The sequence below is a fragment of the Apis cerana genome, linkage group LG9 (genome assembly GCF_029169275.1).
Source record: "Apis cerana isolate GH-2021 linkage group LG9, AcerK_1.0, whole genome shotgun sequence".
NCBI lineage: Eukaryota > Metazoa > Arthropoda > Insecta > Hymenoptera > Apidae > Apis > Apis cerana.
This window is the reverse complement of record NC_083860.1, coordinates 4,740,412-4,754,229: the sequence shown is the minus strand read 5'-3', so window position 1 is coordinate 4,754,229 and position 13,818 is coordinate 4,740,412. Positions and strand designations below refer to the sequence as shown.

General features: G+C 33.7%; 1 protein-coding gene across 10 annotated transcripts in view; it reads right to left on the bottom strand.

Moving 5' to 3' along the window:
• LOC108000915 (neurotrimin-like) overlaps nt 1-13,818 on the bottom strand; it is a 293,302-nt gene that overhangs the window by 88,393 nt on the left and 191,091 nt on the right. For all 10 annotated transcript variants that reach the window (XM_062079082.1, XM_062079084.1, XM_028668217.2 and 7 more), the window contains exon 3: nt 4,745-4,848. In XM_062079082.1, coding sequence (XP_061935066.1) covers nt 4,745-4,848 — 104 coding nt within the window. The remainder of the gene's footprint in view (nt 1-4,744; nt 4,849-13,818) is intronic.

The following is a 13,818-nucleotide window of genomic DNA, read 5'->3' as shown; positions in this document are numbered from 1 at the left end:
TGATATTAAAGTGATAAATTAAAAATTTTAATTTGTATAAATTTCAACGTATAAAATGTGAAATCAATATTAATGATCATTTGATATTGTAATATTTATGGAGAATATAAAATAAATATCCTAAGAAATTTAAACTTTACGTATAAATAAGTTATATTAAAATTGTTTGGGTTGAGTTCTAAATTAAAAATTGATAGAAGTATTATGTTAAGGAAACGGATTAGAAGAGAAATTTAATTAAGAATTTAATATAACTATTGTTTCAACGAGTTTATATAATATTTAACATTTAACATTTCACCAGGAAAATATTGCGAAGAAAATGGAAACTCGTAATGGGAGTAAACTCGTGGAAAGTTATACATACTTTATAGGGAAAACCATTTATCTTCGTCACTTGAATATCAGCTTCATTACTTAGGTTATTAAAAAATTTTCTTGCCAGAGATATTTAAACGTCATTTTCAGTCATTTTTCTTGACTCTATTAAATTTTTAACAATCTCTACGCAACAGTTCCTCAATGTATTTTAATTATTGTTCAAAGAAGATGGAAGGCACTTCAAGTATAAAGAAGTTTCAAAGACTATTCTTATTTAATAACACGACTTAGAAGGAACGTAATTAAAAGTAGTTTCCTCTAAAAGATGAAAAATATTGGAAATATAAACTTCTATATACACTCTACAAGTTACATTGGTAAGAATGTAATACGATTTTCGATACGATATATCGAGAAATGGAAAGTATGAATTTTAATCTAGTTTCAAAAATTATTCACATATCCCATTAAAAGATTTTTAATACCTCGGATCAATAATTTATTAGCTTCGTTGATTTGACGTTGTCGCATGTCGTGCACGTTCTGTAAGAAGCTTTGCCGCTAATAATCAAACACGGTTCGTGGAAATGCAGAGGAAAGGCTTAGCATAATCGGTGAGTGTTCGTGGAATAGCAACACGGAGATTTGTTACGCGAGATTAGTATGAGGAATATCATACGGATTACATAAACAACATAATGCCAATTGGGATAATGATTATTTCAAATTTAGGGGTAAAGAATATCAAGATTTGCTTAAATTCTCTTTATCACAAATTGCAATTATTTGCTATTTTTAAAAGCAAATCTTTAAGAATCTTTGCTTTAGTTTTTATACATAATTGTTGCGCTTCGTTGTAAACAAATTTTGCCTCGTACACATCGAAAAGAAAATTGATTTTAAAAACAGAAAGGAGATTATAGAAAACCAAGAAAATGATTAACGAAGTTTCTTATTACGTTCGACGTCGACATGTTGGTATTTTCTTTAACGCAATATTTTGTAGGTTACAGTATTACCAAGAAAATCGAGGTTTAATAGAGCTTAATTGTTTTATCATTTTTTACCTTCATAAAAGTATCTATAAAAATATTCTACAAAATATCTTTATTTTATGAAATTCTACGATATCAAATTTTACATCAATATCTGTATTTTCTTTTATTTTTGGCATCATTTCAATCTGCACAAAGTTCGGGATTTTATTATTAAAAATACGTTATCGGGCATAAGGGAATGAATTTTAATAATTTTGGGTCATCGAATATAAAAATCGAATTGCCCGTATTAATTCCGCCAATTAATCTCTTTACACAATTATTCATCGATCTTTCGAAGCTCGAAAATTGATGAAAGAAGTTGAGAGAGATCAAGTTTTTTCCAAAGCGTAATTCCGTCTATAGAATCGTTCATGCGTACATTCTACCATCTATACGATCCGTGATGTTTCCCTTTGCGGAGCTTTGGACACCCTATACAACATCGTTTCGTTCTTATCGCCCGCTTAATCCAATATACCGGCTGCCTTGTATTCCGTATCCTCCGTGGATCTTCGAAACTTTCACAGAATAGAAGGGGAATAGAAGGGTAAGTATAAGAAGGCTTAGAATCTACCCCATTTTCTTTCGTTCGTCGCTAAGCCTCCAATGTGACCGAGATCTCTTGAGGATAGATGAAAATACGATGAAACTCTATGGGAGCTTCATATTGCGATATTGGATATTTGTTAACATGCACGAAGAGTTATACGGTTTTCGATTAAAGTATGTAAATGAAACACGCATGGAGATATTTTGCTACGTTTATCAATTCAATGGATTGTTTAAGAGAAATATTTCGAAAAAGTTTGAAGAAAATACTTGATTCGATCGAATATTCTTTATTGATCTAATAATAATTCTAATAATAAATCGAGAATGAATTTTCTATTCATTGTTTGCCAATAAATAAATTTGATATCGATGGATTCGTAATAACAGTATTTTATAGTGATCGTTTGATTAAAAAAATAAGAGATGATAAGAAAATAATTTAACACGAGATAGACTGTAACAAAGAACGTTAGAATTGAGCATAATTTAATGTCACATCTATTGGACAACACACTGCCGATTTAAACTTGAACATCCTTCATAATTAATAACTGGTGGGTAATTACGAAAGTAGATGCTACAACTTTTGAGCATTTAAGGTTATTTGGGGATGAACATTTACTGCACTATTCGACACTTTCCCACTTTCATCTCATAATGCCTTCACTTTGGTCGTATACATAAGTATGTACATTGACCTGCATACATACACCAGGCACACAGATTGCACTGTGAGAGGATGGAAAGTTTGGGGAAAATGGAATGAGAAACCTGCGAGTAAAATAATATAAATAGATGATGAAGACGGCAAGAATAGCTTCTCGGTGGCTGAGATACGTGTGGAGTTAAGAAAATAGAAGTTATATCCGTTTTAACATCAAATTGGATAAAATGTCGTCGAAACTTGAAATTTTATTTCAGAAGAAGGTATGTAACGTAGAAGCAATATGTCTTAATTTATATAAAATGATAGTGATTCGTATAATTTTTTCAGAAAAAAATAGTTGATCAAATTGAGTATTTAAAAGAAATTAAATTCAAGATCATCTTAATTTTTCTAAATATTGGATTTTCATTCAGTACGTTTTGATATTACGTTTATGTATTATGATCTTGAAATAATCTTGAATTTCTATGTATAAAAAAGTATATATTAAAGAAAAATTCTGAAAATATTGAACATAGTAATTTGTTCAGAATATTTTTTCTCAAATTATTTAAAATAAAAAAATATTCGAATAAGACATTTAGTATTTACACAATTTGTAAAAATTATATCATTCACTGGATTGAAGTCTGGATATTTGTAAAACCAAGTTTCTCAACAAAGTCTCTAATATGTCGACAACGAAAAATTCCAATTATCCATGTCAAATTGTCAAACTTCCCCTAATTAAAATTTAAAAATAATTGAAAATTGAAGAACGTATCACGCGTTACGTTTCACGGAAAATTATTAATCCACCAGACACCACGTGGAAAATTACGATATTCCAGCCGCGTTAAGAAGCGGGCCAGCGATAATTTTTCCGCAGGAGCGTGTTTCCTGTTCCCTGCTAGCCCTGTCTGGGGAATATCAACCCCCGTTGGCGGCCGTTGCTAGCACGAGGCACGATGCTTCTTTACGGTTGCAGACTATGCCCGGATCGGCCGAGAGGGATCGTGTGAACCGGCGTCGTTACCATATTACTTTAATAATTCAACGTGACACTAGCCGTGATGTATTTCCATTGGCGTAACGAACGAGGCAGCCGGCTGAAGTTGACGTTGTTGCGAGTCACGGCTAGAATTACTCGCTCCGCTTCTCCACTCCGCTCCGCTCCGCTCGCTTGCCTTCGCGTGCGAAATTCTCAAGCGGAGCGTAAAAAAGCTTTGCCTAATAACGAACTTCCTCGAGACGGTTATTTGTACGTGGATAGAGGATCGTTTGACTGGATACTTGGGGTGATGTTTGTCAAGATAACAGGGTGTGTAACGAGGATGCTGGACCAAGGCTATCTCTCTGGTGGAAAGTTTAATTAATCTGGTGGCGCGAACGTGAGATCTAATTGATCTTTATCTTTGACAAAAATTGTATCCTTGTTTCTTTATTAATTTGCTATTTATTTTCAGGATTGTGGTCCCGTTCTTCTGAGGTCCAAATGATGGAGGGAAAACGTTGGATACGGTTAGGTTCGCAAATATTGACGAGCATATATTTATATTTTCTAACTTTTTTTTATCTCTGCTTGGAGATTAAGTTTGAAGTAAGTGTTAAAACACCGAATTTTCATCTGGTTTAAAGCATCGTGAATCCGAGAGAATTAATCTTATCGTGGAAAAGTTTTATCTTATTTCACGTAATATACATAAAAATCGCACATTTCTGTTCACCTTTCTGCTCAGTTTTATCTAAAAAATGCTCGCATAAAACGAAAATTATTGCTTCCCAAGCTACGCGTTATACAAACGAAACAACTATAATGAAACTATTTTATTCTTGTTTTTACAAGTCACGTTCTTTCAGCGTAATTTTCTATTGTGAAAATGGAGCACTGTAATTTCGAAACTGAAAATGGCTGAAAAGAGCTCTCTAAACGTAATACTTAAAACGTACCGAACAGGTTAACGCTATAATTGTCTCATTTTCTTAAAAACATTAGACGATTCCATTAATTACAACTTCAAATTAAATATTCTCGATTCAAGGCAAAAATATTCAAGTTTGTGTTACATTACACAACGTTCTCTATTAATTTCTTCAAAATTGTGAAAATATATAAAATATGGAGCATCGAAACTATCGTAATAAATTATCGTACATGAGAGATTAAATAATCTTTCTTTCTTACTTTGAAGTTTCGTAGATTGTCCACTATACAGGCTAACAAAGCATCTCGACCTTTGCTCACGGTCACGTTCTGGATTTCCTCAGCGAACCTGGGCAAGTCTGAGTCTGGAAAATAAATTTAAAAAATTTGTTTCTTACATGTTTGTAGAAAAATTAATTTTTTCAAGAGATAAAAATATTTAATAATTACTCAGCAAAGAAAAAATTTCGAATGGATCCCCTTTTTAATTCACTTTCACTTTTATATTTTAACATTTAATTTTTTTTTATTTTTTTTTTTTCATTTTTTCTCGTTCATTTACTCCCATACATAAATATATCCTTCACGTTTAATAATTTCATCACTTCACGTATAATATATTATGCATTAATTACATTTTCTCTACAAATATAAAATTTTATTTTACACAAAAACATTTCTATTTCGTGAGAAATCGATTATTTAGTGATGTAATAATTTTTAAAAATGTTTAATATTTTTTTAAATGTTCGTTTTTTTTTCGAAAAATAAGTTTAGTCGAGAATTGTATATCGAGAATTGTATATCGAGAATTGTATGCGTGTACTCGATGAATTTTCCAATCTTCAAAACAAGTTTTTAAATGAAAACATTTTATTTTATATTTTTAGCTTATTTTTGAATATCCATTCGTACCTAGTAACAAAATAATTTAATTGTTAAATTCTCGTGTACTTGACAAATTTTTAAACATGATTTTCTCGAAAAAAATAATCTACAATGAAAAAATATTATTGTTTTATTTGTTTTACGATTTATTTTTATATTCGAAACCACCTCGTGTAATATATATTAGGATGATTGAAATTCATGTGTACTTAACAAGTTTCAAATTCAATTTCCATGAAAATAAAGCTTAAAAAATTCTACTATTTTCTTCCTGATTTATTTTAAAATATATATACACTCTGTTCGAGCATTCATCCACATCTGTTCAAAAATTAACCAATTTCATCCATACTACCGTACGTACTCGACAATTTTTCAATTACTTCTTTTTTTCCAAAATAAAAAAATTCCATATCTCTTCACCCTTACGTATCAAATTATCTCGCAATGCTGAATATTCACGTAGTTGATCTGTTTAAAAAACAAAATCTCTCAAAACCGAGATAACATTTTTCCGAGCGCGTATCAAAACAAATCGTTTCGTTCAAACCGCGTCAAATTTCGAATGAATCATGGCCTCCTCATCGGGTGAAATATCGTGCATAAATACCGCGTATCGTTGGACAATGAAACCGGCCGAGATTCCGAGTTATTATCGTGAGAGGGGCATAACGAGTTCAGGATTGAACGCAGGGCCGCCCTTAAAAGCTTTTACCTTCGTTAATGTCTTTACGACGTCTCGAGCACCTGAATTATTTATGGCCGCAAAGAGAACCCAATGGAGAACGAGAAATCGTGGTAGACACGACGAAACGAGAGCGAGGGTGAGAATGGAGAGCGGATAGGAGGGGAGGATAGGGTGGTTGTGGATAAGAACGAGTTACTTTCAGCTCTTTTCAAACGGACGTGAAACGAGGGACGTTAATTACATCTGTCATACTTTATTATGACTGCGGTACGCCACGTTAATTATGACACCTGCAACGCGAGTACACCGGAAATAAAAAGAAAAAGAAAGGAAGAAGAAAAGGAAGGGGAATAATTCGTGTAATTCATGTCGGGCATATGTTTGTACAAATTGCGGTGTTATTATCTCCCTCTATAACGCCCTCACTGATGAGGTATAAATAGAATTGTCGTTTCAACGAGGGATGATTCTGTTCCTCGAGACTTTGGTGAGAAGATCGATATCGTAGAATCGATTCATCAGTTTCGCAACGAGATCAAGAAATTATTTTAAAATCTCGTGATATATATTGAAGATTGGAAGTTTTATTTTAATTTGCTTTGATTAATACTAAAATTTGTATGTATTACGTTATATAGTTTTCTGTTTATTGTTTTATTTTGTTGAATAGATTCTAATATTCAATTTTCTTATTCAACAAGTAAATAAATTTATTTCTTTCTTTATTATATCTTATTAAAGTTGAAAATGTTTGAAAAAAAGAACTGTTTAAAAGAACTGAGTTTAAAATTACTGAATAATCAATTAAGCAGAAATGATTGGATTCTAAACATAAAACGTACAATCCTATTATAGCATTTCGATTCAACGTTTTTTTCTCAATAACAAAATATTCCGAATTGACGAAAACGAAGCACCATCGAATTTGCTATTCTTTCGAAAGCATTCTTCATAAAATCAACAGGTTTTCTATTCTAACTGGCACAATACGCGTACCATTGAGACTTGGAATCGATATTTTCAATTCATCAACGTGGCCACCTCCTGTTTCGTAGATCTCCTTTCGGCCGATGCATACGCTTTCACGCACATAGGACATTGATACACAGAAAAGTTCTTTCAATCAGGAGAGATGAACAAGTTCATTTGTAATTTCGCCTATGTATTCCGCGCCAATATTGAAAATCATTTTTCAACCAGGATAAGTGTGCGTGTTTGCCCGCTTAGGGAAATGCGAAAGTGGAAAATGAAAGGAAAAATGAAAATTCTATTTCTTTTGTGATTGTACGTTCTCAAAGGGGACGTTCTCTGCGAGATTATACACTTTTTGATGAGTTTTCAATTTTTTAATAATAGTTAACATACGTGAAATTAAATAAGAATATTTTTAGAATAATTAATTTCGTTTCTTTTGTTATACAATTGTTTGTTTGATATTCCTCCGTTGAAATTAAAGAATATATCTAATATATGCAAATTTCAGATACTGGGACCACTGAATATTATAGAAGATGATGTTTACACCTCCATCTTAATTATTACTGACACGATTAACTCTATCGATTGGTTATTAACTATAGTTTATGGTAGCAAACTACTTAGTACAAGATGACCTATTTGAGTTGGATTAATGACTATCAAGGGAATTGTGCAAGATGGTGTACATCAATTTTGGCGAAATTATAGAGGCGAAATAGAGAATTAACATTTCCATTTCTCAACGTTTTAATTACCATTGGTAATACATTTATTACGTACAAGATTTATGATCTTGTGACTCGTAACCTAAATTACACCTTTGCCTCTCTGCTATTAGCCTCAACATCAGAGCAGCATGTATTTTTAATCCATAGAGACGTTGAAGGAACGGCAGAGGATATATCGAAAATCGAAATTATGCAATTATTCCGATAATATTCATCTACCAATATGAGAAATAGTGTATTTGCAACGAAAACAGACTACAAGGGGGTGTTCCAATTTAATCATACATTTAGTCACCACCACATTACATTAAATCGAAATGACACAAAGGTTTATGGAAAATCCGAGCTCAGTTCGGACTATTAACATTTGTATCCCATGGTATCGAGAAGCCGAAACGTAATATTTCGAAGCGTGTAATTAAAATTACTAGCAATACACGATAAATTTACAGCAAAAGCGTGTCGTTCGAAAATGATTAAAATTATATTAAAATTATTAAAATAAAATATTTCCTTCCCGCGAATTTTTCTCCGCTTAATTGCCAGGTTGCAATCGCGAAGGTTACGGTGCTCCGTTTAATAATCCCTTTGTGCCTTCACCCACAAGGGCTGAACAATAAGGTTAAAATATTACGTTACATACACTAGCGCTGGCATTATGCAAAGAGGAAGAGAATCACAGAATTGTGGTAATATCACGTTACTGTTCTTCCGTAACGAGTTAATTAAGACAACTGTCGCGAGCCTCTCCCACGCTTTGCGCCGTTACACTGTATTTTTTCAAAATTGTTGCAGACAGTGCAATTATAAAAACGTGGATCCCGTCTCGCGAGCACTAATAACAACGACTTTTCCGATCCGTTGCTCGAATTTAAATAATCATGCGACAATAAAGATCCGTGCTCCATTTCACGACGATTCTTCCATTTTTTCCGTCGTGCAGAATTCAATGTAACGGCGAAACGAAGCGAATAAGCAAAATATCGTGAATGGCCGCTCGATCGCTTTTAAACGATCTCGTAATGAAAATCTTGAATGAGCATCGTTTTTAATAATATCTCGGATGAAGTCGATTTCACGCTGAAACCCCGTCAAGAAGGAGTATGACGCGAAAGGAATTACGTTGTTACGTTGAAAGGAAGGAAGAGAGAGAGAGAATGAAAATTTGCGACAAACGTGCGGATATATTCGTGGATGAATACATTCGAATAGTCGGCGGATTAATTAAAACGTAGCCACTTATGAATCGGTGATATTTCTGGCACCGAAACTCCATCAAGACTTCACTTTTACACCCCTCCCCTTCTCCGGTTATCCCTGTTACGTGCCAAAAAGGATGGGTAATTAACGGGGGCTGCAGCGGCATCTTTCATCGACGCACAATGCGGTAATGATCGTACGCCCGGGGATTGGCTGCGGTGGCGGCCAGAATTCGTAAACACGTTTCCTGGAAGTTGTTATCAAGTTGATTAACAGGCCTTGATTAAGGTAAATCTGTGTACACGTTATATTTCGCGGCGACAATGCTCGTTCGATGAATGGGGGGAGGGTTGCGTCGCGTCGCGGAATAAAGTAAACGGTATAACTCGACGATATAACGATGCGATTGATAATTACGCTTTCGTTGAAATTTGATTCTCTCGTGAAATGGAAGATTTAAAAAAAAAAAGAAGGGGCGGATTATTCGGGATCTCAAAATTTTGTTTATCTTCCTTAATTGTTTGTAGAAACAATTGGTTCACGTTATATTTTGGAAAATATATTCTGTACGAATACTCGTGTGTGTTTAAAATATTTGAGATAAATAAATGCGAAGAGCATTGATTGATGTATTCGAAAATGCAGGATAAAGATAGGAAATATTAATGTTTTAAAATAGCGTAATGATTAATTCGTTTCGGGCACCGTGCATATTTCAACTTCTATATTACTACGCTGGTAGAAGTAGAAGAACGTTATTCAAGTCACTCGAAATTCATAATTCATGATGGAACTCCGAAATTCTGATATGACTGAATATCATTGGAAATTATATGTTTGAAAATTATATATATATATATCTTTTTCTACGATTATTACGTGTACATCCGTTCTTATACCAAATATATTAAAATATTTTAAACGTCGTGGAAGAAGGATGTATTCTTCCATTTATTTCGTTATTGAAAAAGAAAAAATTATCTTAAAGAAAAAATTTAAAAATACGATAATTTAACATTTAGACATATTATATTACATAAAATCGTGACAATTTTAAAAAATATTAATTAATACTAAGCGAAATGGCGGAAACGAAATGAATTATTTAATCGAATATTTCTCCCTCCCGTATTTGTCATCCTCAGAAATAATGCAGTGTAAATTGCACAATCATGAATATTTATCATACCTGATGATATCGATAACACTCGTTCAAGATTAATACAAAAAGCACTACAATCATTTTCAGAATTTTATAAACGATTTCAATTTGGAATAATTTTTACATGTATGTATGCAGATATAAATTGTTCATTTTCGAGACACGAGGCAACGAGGATGGTATCGATTCGTGGATGCATTCGTCTCGATATGCTTTTACTCCGTGATTCTGGATACCGTAAAAGGTACAAGAGATTCCCTTTCTCGTTTTCGAGAGAGAATAATGAGGAATGCGGGACATAATACGTCATTGTTACGATCTCTGATTGCGCTGGTTGGAATCTCGAATACTTGAAGGTTCAGAACAAATACTTCTATTTCCTTGCTAGTTTTCTATCTACGATTCCCAGTTTCCCAATTCTCTCGTTTCCCAATTCTTTAATTTTTATCTTTTTCCTTACTTATTCTTTTTTTCTTTAGATTCGAATTATAATATTATTTCGTGTTATAAATTCTTTCAATCACGGTATAACAATATTGTTGAGAGACAAATAATATTAAGAATCGATAACGTGACAATTCTGACAATTAAGTTATGGACGTATATTGAAAGCTCACAAGTAATATTTCCAGTTAATTGAATAGTTCATCTTCGGATTACAGTGAAATTCATTTTTCCTCTCCCTTCTTCAAAGGAAATTTTTCTAGATAGAAAATGTATATTAATAACACGTACACGTGTAATTGTAGGATCAAATTATAAATGAAAAAGGGGAAGAGAAATAAATTTTTATATAAAAATATTAGCGATATTCTTTTCGTGATATCGTTTTTTTTGACGTGTACGATATTAAAGGATTGAACGTTTCATGATATATCCATAAAGTATAAATAAAATTTTACTCGTAATAGATGTTTAATAGTTGTAAATCATTTCATGAAACCAAGCATTCCTTTGAATTACAAAAGAAAATTACAACCACTTCTTTATATTTATTACCAATTACACAGCGTCTCAAAGATATCTTTTCATTTTATCCGAGATATATATTGAATTCGACTTCGTTTACAGGGGGTTTAAAGACACTTTGAACATTCGCTTTGTCGTTAAAGAAAATTAAAGATCCCGTTCCTCTGAAAACTACAAACTACGCCTCAAGACTATCCATTCTCTAGAATGTTTTCTCAACTCTTCTCATCAATCCTGGCCATCTCTTAAAACCACACCTGTATTTCGAAAAAGTTTTCCCTACTTAAAAGGTGATCCAATGCTCGATGGATTCGAGTGTTCCTTCCTATTTTTCTTGTCAGCATCAGTGTCTATTAGACACTGTGGTCGTTAGTCAGAATATTTCGTGGAATGGAGAGAGAAAGAGAGAGAGAAAGAGCAAAAAAAAAAGGGAAAGAAAACAAGGTTCCCTAATTGGCAAAGCTTTCCTTCGTCACTTTTTCGTCGACGCTTGCGTGCAAGAATTTCTTCCTTACCAATTTCTTTCCTCTTTCCTGAAACTTTGCTTTGCTGAAATTTTATTATCGCTTTAAGGCGATTGAAGCACTTTATTGGCTTGTTAAACAGATTTATTTTATTTTATTCATCCGTAAAATCTTAAAAAATTTCGTTATTTTATCTTATATTTTATTTATCGATCAGTATAGAATTCAATTCAAAATTCAGATAATTTTATATAATTTTGCATTACATAACCTATAATTGTCAGCTTCGAACTGGGTTACGTAAATCTAGCATATATGCACAAGACGATAAAACATAGATAAAGAGCAAGAACGTAAAATAACAGAGATAACATTGTTCCATTTTGATTTACATCTATTTGCAACTCATGGCAATTATATAACTAAACAAGATGGCGTCGTTGTGTTAACGTCAGGAGCAACATAACCTCAATTTCTTCCCGGTTTAGTGTAGCCAGATAAGGCGTAACCTAACTCCGACAGAGGTTACCTAACCTAATCTACATTCAACACAAAAGAAAGTTGCTATACAAATACAAACATCTCGGATACAAGACAATACAACAAACAAAACATCGATTAAACATTTTAATCCACGCCAAGTTCCTTCCCAGCGAAAGAAAGCTCAGACAGATAACGAAATTTCAACTCTCGCCGATCGATCGTTACGAAAAAAGTTCTGGAGAAACCTGTAAAATTTTATTGCAAAATTGCAGAGGATCCCTTCGCGATTTTATTCATGCGCCGCAATGAACTGCAGACCGTGCAGACGAATCGGACTCGCTGTTCTTGAAACTGTTCTCTTCGAGCCGACGGGGAGGAGGGTTACCGGTCGAATCAACCATTCTCATCTGGCGCTACTTCGACGAGGCAAGATTTTCCGCGAGATAACGTCCCCGATTGTTCTGCGCTCCGTTTTCCAGGGAATATCGTTCGAGGAATTTGATCCGGAACGAAAGCCAGGGTCGAGAAGAAACGTTCGAAAAATAGTTAAGACCTCTGTACGATATTCAAACGAAACCACGAAGAATATTCTTGAATCGGGAATGGCCAACTTTACAGCCGACATCGTTCTCCTCCTCGATTCCTATCCTGGCAAAAACGAGCTCGCGGTTTTTACGTCAAATTGATTGTATTAAACAGGCACACGTGAACTTTTAAAAGTCGAGTGTGAGATGTTTCTGGTGGATGTGAATAACGTTTATTGATCAAGATATGGGAAAAAAGGAATGAACGAATTCAATGTGTAAATGTTTTTCACAAGAAACTTTGTATTTTTGTATATCTTTATATAGTTCACAAATTTCCATTCCAGAAATTTAAAATATGGACACAACTTTTAAAGAATTACCAATAGTATGGAAAAGTATGCTTGAATATTTGCAACTTTCAATTTTAATCAAAAATAATTTAAAAAAAGAAAGAAAGAAGCGACGAAATATCAATCACCTTCCATTACAATAAACATATCTCCGACGTTAAAATTGAACGTCGACGCAAATAGAGACTTTCATCGAGCTCTTCAAATAACTCCAACAATTCATATCACAAAGCAAGAAATTAAGCGAAACCCAATAAAACTGATCAATCAAAACTTTCAAAGATCAATTATTTCCATTGAACATTCGACTCGTTTTATCCAATCGAGTTTCTCCACACCCTTCTCGTTACCTCTTTCAATCCCTCGTTCGAAATCAAAACCCTTCGTTCCTTCGGCAAACATTAATAATGCAGCTCGAAAATGCATTGTGCAATAAATGTGGACAAGTATAATATAACGATCTAAGAAAGGCACAATCTTGATAATAATTGTTGCCCAATCGAACGTGAACATCGCCTGCGATATGGATACAAAAGTTGTTTGCACGGGAAACTTTTAATCGGCTCGTTGAGACGGTGAAGTTGATTTTCGAACGAGCAAAAATCAGCGTGCAAGTCGAACAGAGCTCTCGTAAGGTTTTACTCTTAAATGAAGTTAGAGTTTATTGGTTTATCCGAGGCAAACGGAAAGGAAGTTGCCGCGGAACGTGCCCAATAATCCGTGCCGTGAGATTATCCGGCCGGCTGGCAACGGTTTCTTTCCGGTTCCCCTCTTTCTGGACCCGAAATCGGGATGGAATTTTAACAAGTTGCGACGTCGTATGCGTGGCTGCCTTTCCACACGGGGAAGACGTACAAAGACTTATGAAAGTCATGAGCTTTCCTCTTACTTGTGTCCC